This window comes from Danio rerio, chromosome 24 (genome assembly GCF_049306965.1).
Source record: "Danio rerio strain Tuebingen ecotype United States chromosome 24, GRCz12tu, whole genome shotgun sequence".
NCBI lineage: Eukaryota > Metazoa > Chordata > Actinopteri > Cypriniformes > Danionidae > Danio > Danio rerio.
In genome coordinates this window covers 28,657,138-28,675,000 of record NC_133199.1, presented here as the reverse complement: position 1 = coordinate 28,675,000, position 17,863 = coordinate 28,657,138, and the positions used below count along the sequence as shown (strand labels likewise).

Below are 17,863 nucleotides of genomic sequence, written 5' to 3'. Positions count from 1 at the left end.
CAGGCCTGTGGTCTGTCCGTATTAGTCTGTCATCAGAAAGCACATGCAGTCATGAATAATTAAGAAGCAGGGTCTTTTCATAGGATAAAAAAACTCAGCTATGAATCATAATAAGAAACCGACGTGTCATCACTCCAATAGCAGATGAGTCACTGATTTTGATCCCGCCCCAAAAATTATTTTAAACCCGGAAGATGAAATTAGATGACAAAGGCTCCAAATGATCCATTTTTTTTCTTCACAATTAAAGCTAACTGGTGCTAACATTGTCTTAACTAATGCTCAACAAACACAAGTCTAAAAAAAACTACTCTAGCATATCTCAAACAGTTATTGATTTTTGAATCCATTTAGCCGATCTCCCGGTCTGGCAGGAGCACTTTTAGCTTAGCTTAGCATAGATCATTGAATCAGATTAGACCATTAGCATCTCACTCAAAAATGACCAAACATTTTATTATTATTTTTAAAAGGTGACACTTCTGTAGTTACACCATATACTAAGACCAATGTGAATCTATAAAATGAAAAGTTGCTATTTACTTGGCCTGTATGTCTAGAAACAATACTTTTATTTTCTCCAGGTGCTCTGGTTTACCCCACAGTCCAAAGACATGTGGTACAGGTGAATTGGTATAGGCTAAATTGTCTGTAGTGTATGTATGTGAATGAGTGTGTATGGATGTTTCCCAGAGATGGGTTGCAGCTGGAAGGGCATCCGCTGCGTAAAACATATGCTGGATAAGTTGGGGGTTCGTTCCGCTGTGGCGACCCTAAATTGATAAAGGGACTAAGCCGAAAAGAAAATGAATGAATGAATTTGTTAATTATTCCCTGCCTTACCATGGCTGCAACAGGCGCAATGTTACAGCGCTTGAAAATAGACCCCAGCTCATGCAACTTTCAATGTGACCATGGTTATATTGATGATTTACTGGGCCATATTTAATATCATTGTGCCTGCTGTATCATTTCTTAGTACACAATGTAACTACAGAAGATTCAAGCTGTAAAAAGGAAAATTAGCAAAACTCTTTGCTCATGATTTAGTTTACATTTTTACAAACATATCAAACAACCCTTATCGAAATAATAATTAAAAAAAATTATTAAATGCATGAAAAAAATAATAAAATAAAATAAAACTAAATAACACAAATAATGCAGGGCAGATGTCTACATTTATGCAACAATCTCAATGTTACAATTCGAGTAATGAAAGATTACAAACTGATGTATTATTATTGTCAAGAGCAAGCAAGGGTGATCAGTCTAGATCCAGCTATTCCAGGCATTCCAAATTTTGACAAATTTTCTGGTATGTCTTTGAAGGGAGTATCTAATCTTCTCTAGTTTCACAAAATACAAAACATTTTTTAGCCACATGTGAGGGTGGCTGAAGGTTTTTCCAGTTTAATAAAAATACACACCTAGCAAGGAAAATTAGGATAGCTGCAAACTTAAAAAAATGGCTCGTGTATAATTATCAGGCATGTATAATTAAGAGGCCAATAATAGATGATGGTGGTATATCTATAGAAGTAATTGCTGAAAGAGAGAGAAATAATGAATCATAAAATGAGGAAACAGCTGGGCATGTCCTTAACATACGAGTTCCTAAAGCTGAATGACACCTATCACACTCTGAATCAATAGTTGGGTCGATCTGTGCGAGTCTACATTTCGACCAGTTTACTCGGTAAACCACTTTACACTGAATGAGGCAGTGGCGTGCATATTGATGAGGAATAAACCCTATCCAGAACTGCTTTCCATGCATCTTGGTTTGTTTCACTATTAAGGTCCACAGACCAGCTGGTGCAGAGACTGTCAAATGCAAAAGACTGTAAATTGGCAAAAATACTGATTAATTTAGAGATTAGACCTTTACTGCTTACTTCAAGTCTTTGATAATTTTGAACGAGATGCTAATGGTCTAATCTGATTCAATGATTTATGCTAAGCTAAGATAAATGTTCTTTAAATAATAAAAAAAGTGAATTAATAAAAAAATGGCAAAACTCTATTTACGCGAAGGCTTGTACAATGAGCCTATTTTCCAAAAATGTGGAATGTTCCTTTCAGTTTTGAACCCCTGATTTTCAGTCATGCTTGAGAAGGCCCTCAAACCTGTGGAAAAATATGGAGAAAATCTGAACAGCGCTTTCTCTTTAACTCTGACCGAGTAATTCTTAAGGTTCATTTATCAGCTTTGTTATCTCAGCGGTGTGTCTCTGTAATGGCCCTGCATGACCCTGAATGGCTTTGTGTCCTACAGGCGGTGCGTTACCTGGCAGAATGCCGTGCCAACCGGGAGAAGATGAAGGGCGAGCTGGGAATGATGCTGAGCCTGCAGAACGTCATGCAGAAGTAAGTCACTGCCACAAAACATGAAGCCAACACGAACTCGCTTTGCACTTTCCTGCAGAAAACAAACCCCTCATCCTGCAGCTTTAGTGAATGTGTGTGCTGGGCAGATTTGAGAAGGTCGTCCTGTCAGATGCAGATTTCTTTGTTTTGATGCTAAACGGGTCTGATGATGCAAGCTTAATGTGAATCGTCAAGCAACCTGACTTCTTTTTAGTGCACAATTGCATTTGTTTTGCCTGTTGAGGGCTCATGTCCAGCAGAGGTCAGTCTTTGATGTCAGAGGTAGCTGTACCACTGATGAGACTTCACTTTCCTTATTGGTCAATCTGTATGCAGTTTATTATGAGCAGTTCATATATGTGTACCTTTTAAGCGGGGAGATGACATCTGTTACACCATGAAGAGAAAGGATGAGCTAATGGCCAGTGTTTGGGGCCAGTTGACAGCATTATGACTTTTTTTTCTGTGCAGAAAAAATGCTGGGTTTCTTGTTCTTACTCTTTCGTTCATTCATTTTCCTTCGACTTAGTCCCTTTATTTATCAGGGGAATGAACCCCCATCTTATCCAGCATATGTTTTGCACAGCTGATGCCCTTCCAGCTGCAGCTCAGTACTGGGAAACATCCATACACACATATACACTACGGTCAATTTAGTGAATTTTTCACCTATAGCACATGTCTCTGGAGTGTGGGGGGAAACCTCTAGAATTACAATAAAATTTATTGAATTAAATGTAATATTTGTTACTAGACGCTTTGAAGCATTTGGTGAAAATGAGCCAAACTCCTTCAGAGATGAGACCTTTTATCATGTTTACACTTTAAATAAGTGGCAAGTAGAGTGGAATGCATTGGAAAATGATAAAATACAACCTGATATCTAGAGTTTTAAGACAAAATTTGATCAGGGGATTTTTACCAGATGTTGTATTGGACACAAGATTAACCCATGCTATTTTGCTCAAAGGTAAAGACCTTACTCAATGTTTGTACTGCTCAATTTCTCTCAAAGTAAAACACATTTTACGGGCGATCACACCGAACACGCTTTTTGCGTTAAGAGCGGTTGTAAAAAGTCAACTCTGAGCGGAAAAAGTGTGTTATGTTAGTTGCATCGTTTTCATTCTCCAATCAAAGGAAAGCAGAGCCGGGGTTTCCGTTGAGGTGCCTGCAGTGTTTGTGTTGTCAAGACAACAGCGAATACGTTTGAAGATGGAGGAGACTTGTGGTTGCTGTTTTGAATCATCCAGAGCTGTATGGCTTTGCAAACCTTGAATATCACAATATTGGTAATTATTAAAATTATATTAGTATCAACAGCAACACTCTCAAACAATACCCATCTGATCTAGTCATTGCCTAGCGACATTAAAAAAACACACATCGCTGCTTTTGTTCTTGTGAAAAAAAAAGGCAGTGAGGTGTGACTCGCGTTTTTGGAACGTAAATGCACATTCGGTGTGATTGGCCCCTCACTGGAATGTCCTGCTTTTAATTATTCCAAAAGACTTTTTTTTTTTAAATAAAGGATATTTTTAGCAAAGTGAAACTATGAAAAATGTTTCAGCTCTAAAAAATTTATTTAATTTATGTATTCATTTGTTTGTTGACTTTAATTGTATATTTATTATTGAAATGTTCTTGCCATGACAATAGCCTTTGTTGCTGACATGGCATTAAATAAAAAAAAAATACTTGCAATATTTGTTATTAAAATTGTTACCATTTTGCTACAAAAAACCGTAATCATTTTTTTTTTCATATTTAATTTTTTTTCAGTTAGTCTATTTTAATACATTTTTAATGGTGCTGAGCAAAAATTAATACTTATACATTTAAAAATTTTAATAAATAGTAATAAATGTTTATAAGTTAATTTCTTAAAGAACAATTATAAGTAATATTAAATTACTGTTTAATTTATGTACTGTTATTTAAATAATGCTAATAAAACAATAAATACTCTATTCATATTACTTTTTTATTATTGTCACCATTAGTATTATTATATAACTATTTAATATTACTTAAAATATAACTGTTGATACAGTGTTTTTAGAGTCGTCATCATCACTATCACCATGTAATAGAGTAATTTATAATAAATAGTGGCAAGGCACATTTGTCTTGGTGCAGAAAAGAAATCCTCCTTGCCTGCACTTGTTGGATAATCCCTGAGAACATTCCAGACTCAGTGTTTCTTTTACCTCATGTCAAACAGCTCTTATGTAGATGGAAACTGATGCTTTAAATATTCATACAACTGCTTGTTTTTGACACCCCAGAGGCTAAGTATAGAAGCACAGGATCCACGTTCGTGTGTATATTTGCCACAGTTCGGCCTTATTTGGAGTGCGAAAGTCTGCAGGCTTTTAGACGGCGAGTGGCTTCTGTTTACATGGAGCCGCACCGACAGAAGTGCCAATGGTTGGCAGAGAGCAGCGTATCCTTCTCTCAGGGCGACTCTCTGCCCGCCTCCTTCAATTCACCAGTCGCTTTGGTTTGCTCAGACGCCATCAAGGAGTGCCCTGCAGTTCCACAAGCTGCCCGTCACTATTTGTGGCACCGTGACTTTGGGTAGAGGTCGTGCATCGCCCCAGTCTGTGAAATCTTATGGCTGGAGGAAGTGAAGGAATCCTTCATCACCCCTCATGACAAGGCAGAGCTCACAAACAAGCTATGCTAATGCTTACAAATTGCTTTGTTGACCTAAAAATCAACATTTTGTGGTCATTTACTCTCGCTTACGTGTTTACAAATCTGTTCTCTTTTTTAAAAATCAAATTGAAGAGATTTCAGGCCCTTGTTCACCCAAAGATCTGATGAAGTTGTACATTAATATACAGTTGTATGTTAATATACAGAGCCCTCCAATATTAATGGAACGCTTGGTAAAATCTTTTTTCCTCTCAAAATTCTTCGAATACATAAAAGTTTGTTCAAATACAAAGTTTGTTCAAATACATCAAAGTTTCAAACTTCTCACTTTAAAACTATTTTAAAAATTATTCGAGTTTTTATTTATTTTTATTTTTTGCAGATTTTGTTTTTTAAGCGATTAGCTTTTCATTTACTCTTCTTTATGAGATTCTATAGACCTTTTTCTTGGCTGCTGCATGGAGGGTGCCATAGCGAATAGTGTCTTCCGGTAGAATGCTAAGAACTTCCGTTAACAGTGTTCACAACTGGTAATTTGCGCTCCAAAAATGGGTTACAATAGTGTTTTTAATGGATCACGTGTGTTTTTGTGACACACAACTTTGAAAAATGTGTTAAAGCCGTTAATCTGTCAGATGTGGTTCACACCTGAGAGAAAAACATTCTCCTTGTTCACGTGTTTGCCGCCAGAACTTGCGTGCATGTGTGCGTGCGTGCCTGACCTGTTAGCTTAGCGGTTCTTCACCACACACACACACACGCAATACTTGACTGCATCATAGAGAACACCAGGGGTCTCATGTACGAAGACTTGCATTGAAATCATACTATAACTTTGCGTACCTACAAAGCTATAAATGTGCGTACGCAGTAAAAAATTCAGATGTATGAAGCACTGCGTACACCGAATCAAACGTAAATTCTCTTTGTACATCCGAATGAACATGAAACTGAGGACAACATGCACGAGTGCAAAACCCCTCCCTGCCTCCTCCCCCATATGAATATGCTAATGACTCTAATTTGGCAACCCAACAAAAAAGCAATGGCGAAAGCAAGCAAACTTTGAACAGAATGTGAATTGGAGGTGCTGCTTTCGGAGGTAGACCGGAGAAAAACGGTGTAATTTGCAAGTTTGTCCTCCGGAATTTATAACAAAAGGTGGGAGAGTTTAGCTGATGATACAGTTGGGTCTGAACATCACACTAAGTGGATTCAAAAAGAAATAGTGCGATGTAAAGGTGTAACATTTTGTAGTGCCTTTAACAGCGTGAGTGGCGTAGCTCGTAAAATGAATGGCAATATGTTCTGACACGCTCAAGCATGAACTCGGTTCGAATCCAGCGTCTGATGAACTCATTCTTCTTTTTTTTCCCCCGCTACATATCAGATTTTGCCTACTCTTCATCACATGGAAGACAAGAAGGAATCATTAATAAGTCTGTGCATCTTATTTTATTTGCACATTCATTGAATGGAAATGTTTCTGATTCATGTATGCAAATTCATCTTCAGATGGTGCCTTTATAGCAATGTGTGTGCAGTAGATTGCCCCGATTACATTGGGCATACCGGCGACCGCTGCAAATTGCGCTTTAATGTTTGGCTGGTCAACTGCATGGTATGGAAACCTTGTATACCTGCTAGACATGCGGATGAACCCGTCTCTTACAGCTGCCATTGCATGGCTCAAAGACATGTTGTAGTGTGCATTTTAACGTCAATGGAAGTAAAACAAACACACACAAGAAATGCATGTACGCCAGGCATGAAGTTGGCGTGGACCAACGCACATTCCCATGTTTATTTCATCGTTGATAAAATCCAAACGTGAGCGTGAAACCTGGTGCACGCAAAGTTTTTGTGTGTATGCAGCGTTGATACATGAGGCCCTAGATTACTGGCATGAAACTTAACAGGTATGTCATGCAAAAATGACCAATACAAGTCTGTTATTGATACTCTGCTTGCTGATTTGCTGTTCATTCTAATCGCAAGCCGTTTATGTTTCATTTAGTGTGCAGGATTTACCAGGGCTTGTGTTTTTCTGTCATTTCAAGTTGTCACCTTAATTTCACTTTGTCACAGTTATTAAATCAGTGTGTCAGTGGGACAGTACAGGCTACGCGTGTTTGTGTGCCATACATTTTGGTGAAGTACATTTGTTTGGGTTGGTTATATATTTGAAAGAAAGAGAAACTGTTGACTTTAGCGATGACGAGGCTTCATTTAAACAGATTAAGATGCTGTCCAACAACGAGGGGAAAATGCCTCACAGCAGTTGATTTCAGTCCTATTAGATCACATTTTTTTAATAATCAGTCCAGGAGGTGGTGCAGATCAACAACTGTATTAGTTCAGAGATGATAAAAGCAGGTAAAATAGATTAAAACTATCGTTTCAAAAATGTCCATATGTGACCATTTATACGCATCAGCTGCCGACCGGAAGTTCTTAGCATTCTCCTTGCGCGCAAAGCATAATGGGTAATTTTTCGATCTAAGAAAAAGGTCTATAGAACACAGAAGTAGTTATTTAGAAAAATGCTGGTTGATGGAACTAATTGACTTCCATTGTAGTTTTCTCCTACTATCGGGGTCAATGGGTACCATCAACCAGCATTTTTCATTCAACAGAAGAAAGAAACTCAAACAGGTTTTGAGAAAGTGAACGGACATGAAGACCGAGATTTAATTTTTGGGTGAACCATCTCTTTAAGGCCAAGACACACCAATCTGACGGTCAGCCATTGGGCTGTCAGGCTAGTTTGTTTGGTGTGTTTTACACAACACTTCTCATAGTGTTCAAGTTTGAGGGAGTTTCTGAATTGTCATGTAGAATTAGCATTGGCAAGAGAAAAACGAAAGTCAAGTGGGAACACAAATAAGCCAGCAGTCATTTTGTTGTATTTCAAAAATATTTGCAAACAATATGGATTATCAGATTATCAAACATATGCTGTGTCCGAAATTGCATACTATTCCATACTATATAGCATGCTAAAAACGGTATGCAAGTCAAGTAGTATGTTTGAATTCATAAAATTCGAAAAACAGAATGAGTGTAAACGGATGACCTACTACTTCCAGCGAGATTCTGAAGTGTGCATTGGATGAACGCTACACTATCCCATGATACACAGCGAGAGAAGTCATAAATAGGAGTGAAGCAACTATTCATACTATTTATACTACTGACATTTATACTGTATAGAACGTACTTTTCTAACAGCCGAGAAGTACATTTAAATTCAAATGCAGTACCTACTGAGTAGGTTGCAGCTTTACTGTATTTGGATGAGTAAATCCCTCTCTGGTGAGAGTGCTAATAGAACATAGTTCTGGTTCCTCTTTGTGGAATGACAAAACAGACTACTGCCCACTGCAGTAGTTGGAAACACATTCTTCTGATTCAAAACACAGTTGGGTCAGAAATTATTGCTCTGATGGTGGACATTTTCAGTGTTTTAGCATTTTTTTCTTATAGCCACTCTTTATTTTGTGAAGCTCAACCACCTTCTGCTAAGTAAAACTGGTGTAAATTTGCAGCACCAAAAAGCTTTAAATACCTGTATATATTTTTGAATGTATAAAATTATCGTTTTTCAGTTCTTGTTCACAAATTGACTTGTGTTTCTGTCATAGCAGCTTCAGATTCATTTGTTTTAAATAATTTGTGTGGTCTTGCATTAAAGATGTGCCATTTAACTTGTCTGCAGATGTTTAGTGCGTCATATTTGCATCTGTAATGCCTCTGATAATGTATGATTAGAAATTGTACATTTTCATTTGCATGTTCCTCCAGAAATCTTTTAATTTCCAGACTCGATTTATGCATAATCGCCATGTTAAGCCATACTAATCGCACAGCTTTAGATGAATTAGAGAATTGTAGCAGTATTAAAGGTTAGTTGGTTCAAGCTCCATCAGGCTGACTTTTCTGCGACCTCATGCTGTCAGATTGCCCTCCGTCTCATATCTCCGTGTCTTCTGGAGTGCTGACCTTTTCACGTATCAGCACTGACAAGCACTGAAATGCACAATACATGCTCTTTTAGATGAGCATAGTTTGCTCAATAAATTTTTTTTTTGTTCATCAACTGTGGCCATTTAATAAACTCAGTTTCTGGTTCAAAACCCTCTATCGGATATTAAAAGAGAACAACTAAATGGTTGTAATGTACACTCAATGTGCTGTGATACTGTTGAAATTCACGATAGGGATGTTTATCTCCATGTCTAATCTCGGATGGACAGATAGACAGCGGTTCATCTTTTATCAGTTGTAAAAACATTGGTGCTTAATTGTCATAATAAGCCATACGATTGATTTATATAGGAATTTATTTAGGATTGATGATTTAATTATATATTTATATATGTGCGGCTGGAAAGGTAAATGGTGGTTCATTCTGCTGTGGGGACCCCTAATAAATCAGGGAATAAGCATGAAGGATTGTGTATATGGGTGTATGTATACAGTATGTGTATGTATGCGTTTTATCAGTATAAAAATTTAATCAATAAACTCCATATCACACACACAAAAGTAAGATAAGGGATTAAGTTGGGATTTTGAGGCTATCCTGGCTGAATTTAGCCTTGACTCAATTGCATGAAAGCAGGCTAAATTAATTTACTATGATGATTTATACTTTGCAACTAGCCTGCTCCAAGAGCACTCTGAAGCAGGTTTCATTCAGGATGTCTCTGTAGATCCCTGCATTCATCTTTCGCTCTATCCTGACTAGTCTTCCAGTTCCTTCAGCTGAAAAACATCCCCATTGCATGATGCTGCCACCACCATGCTTCACTGTAGGGATGGTATTAGCCTGGTGATAAGGGGTGCCTGGTTTTCTCTAAATGTAACGCCAGGCATTCACTCCAAAGAGTTAAATTTTAGTTTTATTAGACCAGAGAATTTTGTTTCTTATGGTCTGAGTCCTTCAGATGCCTTTTGGCAAATTCCAGGTGGGAAGTGCCTTCTGTCTGGCCACTCTACCATACAAGTCATTTACGTACAGATGGATGTCCTTCTGTAACGTCCACTTCTTTCCACAGAAGAATGCTGGAGCTGACAGAGTGACCATCGGGTTATCAGTGGAAACGGAATGTACCTGAGCTTAATTTAGAGTTTCACAGCAAAGGCTGTGAATACTGATATACATGTGATTTTTCCCGTTTTTTTTGTTTGTTTTTTTTTTCGATAAATTTACAACAATTTCAAAAAGTATTTTTTTTTCTCATTGTCATTATGGGGTATTGTGTGTAGAATTTTGAGGAAATAAATTAATTTAATCATTTTTTAAATAAGGCTGTAACATAAAAAATGTTGAAAAAGTGAAGCGTTAAGAATAATTTCCACATACAGTGTATATAGACTATATTTTTTGGTGCATTTTAAACAAAAGGGTTTTATTTAACAGTTCCATTCATTAAAATAAGTCTTCGCTCACCAGACATCTTTAGGTATAGAAAAATAATACATTTAAATTCAAACAAGATATTGCAAAAAAAAAACTAGAAAATGCCAACAATTTTATATTTTTGTTATTAAATATCTAATCATATGTTTATAAAGTTTTTATTTATTTATTTTGATAATGAAACCAAATCAAATTATAATTATACAAATTATAATAGATCAAATAGACTCAATCAGAAATAAAATATCTTAAATGAAAACGATGTATAAACGATCATATAGATGAAGATTAAACAAACTCGATAAAATAAACTAATTAGATAAAATACATCTGCATTATTGAGTAAGGGCTTGATATAATCTTCACAATAAATTCATTAGTAGTATGAATTGGTCACATTTAAGAAAAAGTTAACGATTTAATTGGTTAATATGACTCGCTTCATATGTTTCTGTTAATTTTCTGAATGAAAGTAATGGGACCCTACTGAAAAAAACAGCTTAAACCAGCCTAGGCTGGTTGGCTGGTTTTAGCTGGTCGACCAGGCTGGTTTTAGAGGGGTTTTGGACATTTCCAGGCTGGTTTCCAGCCATTTCCAGCCTGGTCTTAGCTGGTCAGGCTGGGAGATGACCAGCTAAAACCAGCTTGACCAGCCTAGCCAGGCTGGTAGCCCAGTCAAAATCAGCTATGTCCAGCTTAAACCAGGGTGGTCAAGCTGGTTTTAGCTGGATTTAGCTGGCCATTTACCAGCTAAGACCAATGGCTGGAAACCAGCCTGGAAATGGCCAAAACCCTTTTAAAACCAGCCAACCAGCCTAGGCTGGTTTAAGCTAGATTTTTCAGCAGGGGAGTTCCCAGATTGGTGGGCGAGAGAGTTGTTTTTCTACTAGTTACCCGATGGGCTCACATCGGGTTTTCTCTATACTTGCATCAATGATTCTGTGATTGATTCCGTGGTCTGTTAACAAATGCTGGGAATGTGCACTTATCCTGGCTATAAACATCAGGCTTGACATAGCGGCTCGTTCTCATACTGGATCTGCAAACGTGAGAAAGATTGCAAACTTGCATACATTTTGTAATGTTTATTTTTAAGATGTAAAAAATAAAAATAATCAATGTAAACATTTAAATGCTTTGTTTGGCATCTGAGAACATTTTTAGAATCATTATAAAATAAGTTGAAATATTTGAACCATTTCACCGATACTGACAGTTTGAATAAATATGTGGTGTCACTTAACAGTGATCATAAACGGCTACGGAGTTATTTCTCAATTCAAATAAGTAGCGGTTTGAACCTGAAAACACTCTTCCATACATCACAACTGAAGTGTATGAAGGCTAATGTTTGTGATGTATTTGTACAGAGGCACGTCTCCAGGAGAAACCAAGCTGCTGGCCTCTGAGATCTACGAGATCCTGCAGAACTCCAGCAGTGCAGAGGCTGAACAGGCAGAAGCCGGAGCCTCCTGTAGAAGAAAAGCCCAGTTCTTCCTGGGCGCAACCAACAAACGGGCCAAAACTGTGGTGCTTCAGATTGATGGGCTTGATGATTCGGTAAGCACAGACAATTGCTTTGTAATGGAGCGTTAAGAGATTTGGTTTTGGCTCAATGTGACTTCTATCTCTGGGTTTTCTTTGTCAGTCTCGGAGGAGTCTTTGTGAGGAGGCTCTGCTGAAGATTAAAGGAGTCATCAGTTTTACCTTTCAGATGGCCGTGAAGAGATGCGTGGTCAGAATCCGCTCAGACCTGAAGGCAGAGGTCAGTTCCCAATCGAACACTGTCCATTTAGAAGAACACATCTGAGAATTAAAAATTGATTTCATTATAATCATCTATTTTATTTTATTTAAACCATTTTTACATTTCAAATAATGATTTATATAAGAATGAACATAAAATGTGTTCGCCCTCTTGGTAAATTTCAATTTTAAGTATTTTTTCCCCAATTTCTGTTTAAAGGAAAGATATTTTTTTCTACACATTTCTAAACATGCTAGCTTTAAAGCTTTAAAATCAGAAACTCCTTTTCCTCATTTGTTTTTTTCTTTATATTTTCTTTTCTTTAGGCCTTGGGAACTGCTATAGCTTCAACCAAAGTCATGAAGGCACAGCAGGTTGTGAAAGGGGAAGATGGAGCAGAGGTCAGTCAAACAAACAAACACTGACCATAACCAAACACACACACACACAAGAAAGATACACTGTTCAGTGTAGATTAGTTATCCATTTGACTCAAACTGCACTTCCTGTAGCTGACGATGTTGGATATGATTCTGTCTGTCTGATGGCTAAACCCTGCTAAGAGTTACTCTTATTCCCCTCATCACATGATCATTTAGGATGTCACCTTGCCTCTGAAAAAGTCAAAGGGCCTTGCACACACGTACATGCACAGAGTCTGGTAATTGAGGAGAGATGTGTCCTCTCTAGTTGAATTGGAAGGGCGATCTGTACCTGCAGCAGTGCAGTTGTGACCTGTAGTGGCTGCAGAACAGCACCTTTGGAAACCTCTTCATCATACACTTTCATTATTGACCAGCAGGTGGCACAATTGACTAAGAATTAACGTGCTGAATGGAAGAACTAGAAATGATGACATTTCACACTAAACTTTATATATTTTTTTTTTCTGTAAATGAGTGGAAGATTAATCACAATTTAAAAAATGTAATTGTTTTTATTATCTGTTCACCTTTTTGTTCTAAAACATTTTAGTAAATGTTAAATTAAATAAATTACACAAGTATTTTACTATAAAAGCAGAAAAGGTATTATTGTTATTAAAAACAATAATAATTATAGAAATGTATTTTTATTGGACAATATTTTTGTAAACATGTTAATGAAATGTTAAATATTTTATTAAGTTTTAAACAAAAACAATTGGTGCACGATGAATAACTTACTTATTTCTATTTAATATAGAACTTAATAATAATAATTTTTATAATGAAAATCAACAACAATAATAACTTCATTATTATTAATATTATAATTACTACTACTATTTAAAATAGAACCTAATAAATAAATAACAATAATGATAATCAACAATAATACAAAATTATTTTCATTAAGAACAAAATGTTAAATCTAAATGAATAGGAATTAAAGGTTAATAGTATTTTTTATTTTTCAATTAAACTGATTTGTTGTTGTTATAAAAATTAATATTAATAATAATAACAATGACCTTTATTTGTTTATTTTAATACTTTGTGTTTTTCAGATCTTTTTATGTTTTTTTTTTAAATTCTATAACTGATATTTAATGCATTAAACTGTCTATTTTTGTGATGCTGCAAAAAAATTGAATCATAGTTTCAAACCAATACACCGAATGTGTGAAGGTAATAAGAGTGGACTCTTATCACTGTTGTAGCTGGAGAAATGTCACTTTAAAACAGAAGATTAAAACTGGCTCTCAACTATGCAGTCATGCTGAAATCTAGCAAAGACAATCCAGCATATAATACAGTTTTCCACCCTCCATATCAGCACCTATACGAAGCCAGAACCAGATATATCAGACCTTTTTAACATTTTAATGATCCCTGGTAATCCCTTTGCCCAAAACATTGTGTATGCATTCTTTATTGTATCTCAATTTCCTTTAAGTTTTATTTTAATCTTTTACCTTCAAAATAATTGAGATTTGAACTTTTTAACATCATATCATGTTTATTCAGATGGTTAGCTTGCTTTTTTCATACATTATATTTATACATACTGAATAATAATTTTATATATATATATATATATATATATATATATATATATATATATATATATATATATATATATATATATATATATATATATATATATATATATATGTATGTATGTATGTATGTTCTCTATATATTTATATTGAAATAATATGCCTCATTGTTCCCATCATTCTCTTTCCTTCTTCCAGCTTGTAATCCCATTCCAGGAGGACTCAGACGTGGTTGTGGAGCAGAATCTGAATTTGCCGGATTATCTGCCGGAGGATGAGAGCCCGTCTCAGGAGCAGCACAAGGCAGTGACGCGCCTGGGCTCTGTTCAGGATGGCGTGAGCTGGCTAAACACGGCCGCTAACTTCCTGTCCCGCTCGTTTTACTGGTGACCCCACGGCTCCCGCATGACCCGCTCATTTTACAGCCCTGCCTCCACGCGCAAGACTGCCGAGTGCATCTCGCAATAAACTTACAGCCCTATTCCAACTTCACAAAAAAACGCCACGAGCGGCGGCAGTAAACGGTACGCGATCAAAACCCGCTCCTGAAACCTGCGTTTAGCGCTGCATACAAACCACACCAGACACTAAAACCAGAGAGCAGCCGGGAGACGTTCACAGAAAGTATTTTGTGTCTATTTGCTCTCTCTCCTACTCACCGTATTGTTTGTTTGTTTGGTCAGGAGAAGGTTCTCGAACGATCTGGGTTTCCCCGCTGGGTCGATGTTTTCTAAATTTCTACGATTTTTTGGGGTGATTTCGGATGTGGTCTAACCCTTCATCTCAGCTTTCTTGTACATTTTATACAACATTTTCTTTTGATATCCTAATATTACTTTATTAATTCATCTTTTCAAAGCATGATGCCTTTTTTTTTTGAGATCCACTTTCCTTCTGTGTGTGCCTTTATATATTACGTAGCTTGTTTTCTTGGTTTTAAATTCTCTTCATCTGCTTCGACTGAAGACATGAGTTTTAGGTTTGTAATGTGTTGATGGTTCAGGGAACTGATTCCGTATGATAAATCGTTCACACTCCAGCACTGGCTGGTGTGCAGTAATAATATTAATTTGATAAATGAATAAATAACGGTTTGATGCCTCCAGATAAGGGAGGCGAAAATGGAATAGCTGTTACTTTATGTGTGTAGTACTAACCTGTTTTTGTTACAGCATGTGCCAAACACCAGATAACCTTCTTCACACTGTGGAAAAAATGGCTTGAATCCTTTGGGAATTGATATTGTTAGTTTTTTTTTTGGCCCTTTCTTAAAGTGATAGTTCACCCTTAAATTAAAATTGTGTTTAATTTACTTACCCTCAGCTTAAGATGTATGCCACTTCAATAGAAAATCAATTGAGGATTTTAAAAAGGGTAACACTTTATTTTGATGGTCCGTTTGAGTATTAGTAGACTGTCTGCTTAATTTTTGTTGATACTGCTCCTTCAACAGACATTTAACTGACTATAAGACACTTTGCATGTACATGCCAGCTTACACCAGCCCTAACCCCAACCTAACAGTCTACTTATAATCTATTGAGATTTAGTCAGCATGTAGATGCAGTGGAACTTAAATTCAACAAAATGCGTTAAAGAGACCATCAAAATAAAGTGATACCTTTTAAAAAAAAATAAATAAATAGTTTTCACATTCAGTATAAGCACAACCACCATTTTGCGACCTCCATAGACTGTTAGATTAGACTTTGGACTAAAGTTAATAATATTTAAAATCGTTTATGTTTGTTCATAGACTGACCATTTTGATTCAGAACTTATTTGTTTTATTTTCTTTTGTGTTTCCTTGGCTCTCAAACTGAAAAATTAGATTTTTTTTCTCATTTCTAGTCCAAATATCTTAAAATTATTAAAGCAAGATTATTTTTCTAGACAAGCAAAACACATACTGTGGGTCTTGTTTTAAGAAAGAATATGTTAAAATTAAGAGAGTTCTTCCTTAAAACAAGCAAAATAATCTCATGTCAAAAGAAAAAACAAGATAATTTTGCTTGGTTTTACAAAACACTGACTTAATTTTGGCAGATTACATCTTAAAACAAGACCATGTTTTGCTTGTCTCAAAAATGCTTCTAGATTTAAGAATTTTTAGATATTTTTTTCTTGTTTCTAATCCAAATGTCTCGATAAGAAAAGCATTTTTGCACGGCTGGCCGACTTGCATTTTATACATCATCAATCATCACAGTTTCAGCTTAAAATCTTTTCTGAAAAACATGATGTCTGAGAAACTGTTGCAACCAATTTAAATGTGTTGAATTAAAAAAAAGTAATTTAATAGACTTCAACTTAATTTGTTTAAATTAAGTCCAAATAAATAGTTTGCAACCACTTAAATTAGGGTAAATCTAGTTAATCTTTGAATAATTTTTTTAAGTGTTCTTTAATGTTCTACTGAAGAATAAAATGTCATCTGAGGGTGTATAAATTCACTGCAAATTTTCCTTTTATAGATGAACAATCCAAACTAATTTCCTTTGGTCACATGCTTACTATTTACCTACATTCTTTCTTCTGTGTATTCCCAGACACCATTAATCTAAATGTTTTGTTCAGGGCCTTTCATATATTACTTTTATTTTTGATTATTTTTTGTTAAGTGTGGGATTCGCCTTCTAGCCAAATGCATGATCGGGTCTGTTTTTGGCCTGATATATGCCTGCCACAAGTCATATATGCATGAACGTCACCTTTCGCCTCTTCCTCCGAGATCTCCCTGACCAACAGTGTCTTTTTTTTTTTTTTTTTTTTTAACAGTTTAGATGATCGACTGACCTCACATATCACATTCTGGACGCTCAGGGATGTGTTTGTGTGTTTTCCGAAACTAAAGGTCTTGTGTACGTCACAGTTGGTGATTCAAAAGACCTGCACACGTCGATTATATAAATCAGTAAACGTCCTTTTACTAAATCCTGTTTCATTTCTCACAATATTTTTATTATGCTGGAAAACATGGTTCATTGTAAAGCATCAGTGTTTGTATTATTTGCTTTTTCCTCATATTTAATCAATGCTTTAAGACTGTTTTTTTTTAAAGAGCGTTCACATTAAATGTACTAAAATTGAATCACCATACACAGTGGCGAGCTTCGTACAAGATGAGGCCATCAGTGTTATATTTATGAACAAAATCCAAATGAAAGGTTTTCATTTTCTGTCATTTAAATTGTTTTCTCCTCTTGTTCTGTACATTTACCCTTCCTTGAAGCGTATTAAGATACTGTTCACTGTTAAGAACGCAAAACCAGAGCCCACGGTGAGTGGTAGATTTTAGTAGCTTCTCATGTACAGTGCATATTCGCTGTTATATACGAAGAGTTTTAGAACATTCGATTCTTGGCTGTTCACAGTAATAACAAGGATTATTAAATACATAAAATAAATGTCATTTGTGTTTGTTTTGTTTTCACTGGAAATGTGTTACTTTTTAATATTGCTTCCTTTTCATTTTTGCTGTGATTTTGGAGCTGAATGTTTCTGACTGCCACTAATAAGTGCTCAAAATACGAAGATTAAGTTTCTTTCTTTAAATTAAGGGTGATGTTATAGGTTCAGATTTTTCATACATTCAGAATATTTACTCGAACTTTAAGACTGTCTATTGGATGATGTTAAAGAGAGATAGTTCACCAACAAATTTCAATTGTCATCATTT

The 17,863-nt window shown here is 35.9% G+C and overlaps 1 protein-coding gene across 1 annotated transcript in view; it reads left to right on the top strand.

Annotated features, from left to right (window-relative positions):
- armc1 (armadillo repeat containing 1) overlaps window positions 1–15,311 on the top strand; it is a 29,238-nt gene extending 13,927 nt beyond the window's left edge. The window contains 5 exon segments of the mRNA NM_001008609.1: window positions 2,279–2,370; window positions 11,827–12,016; window positions 12,105–12,221; window positions 12,530–12,604; window positions 14,383–15,311. Coding sequence (NP_001008609.1) covers window positions 2,279–2,370; window positions 11,827–12,016; window positions 12,105–12,221; window positions 12,530–12,604; window positions 14,383–14,574 — 666 coding nt within the window. The 3' untranslated portion in view covers window positions 14,575–15,311.
- Window positions 15,312–17,863: the final 2,552 nt, after the last annotated feature.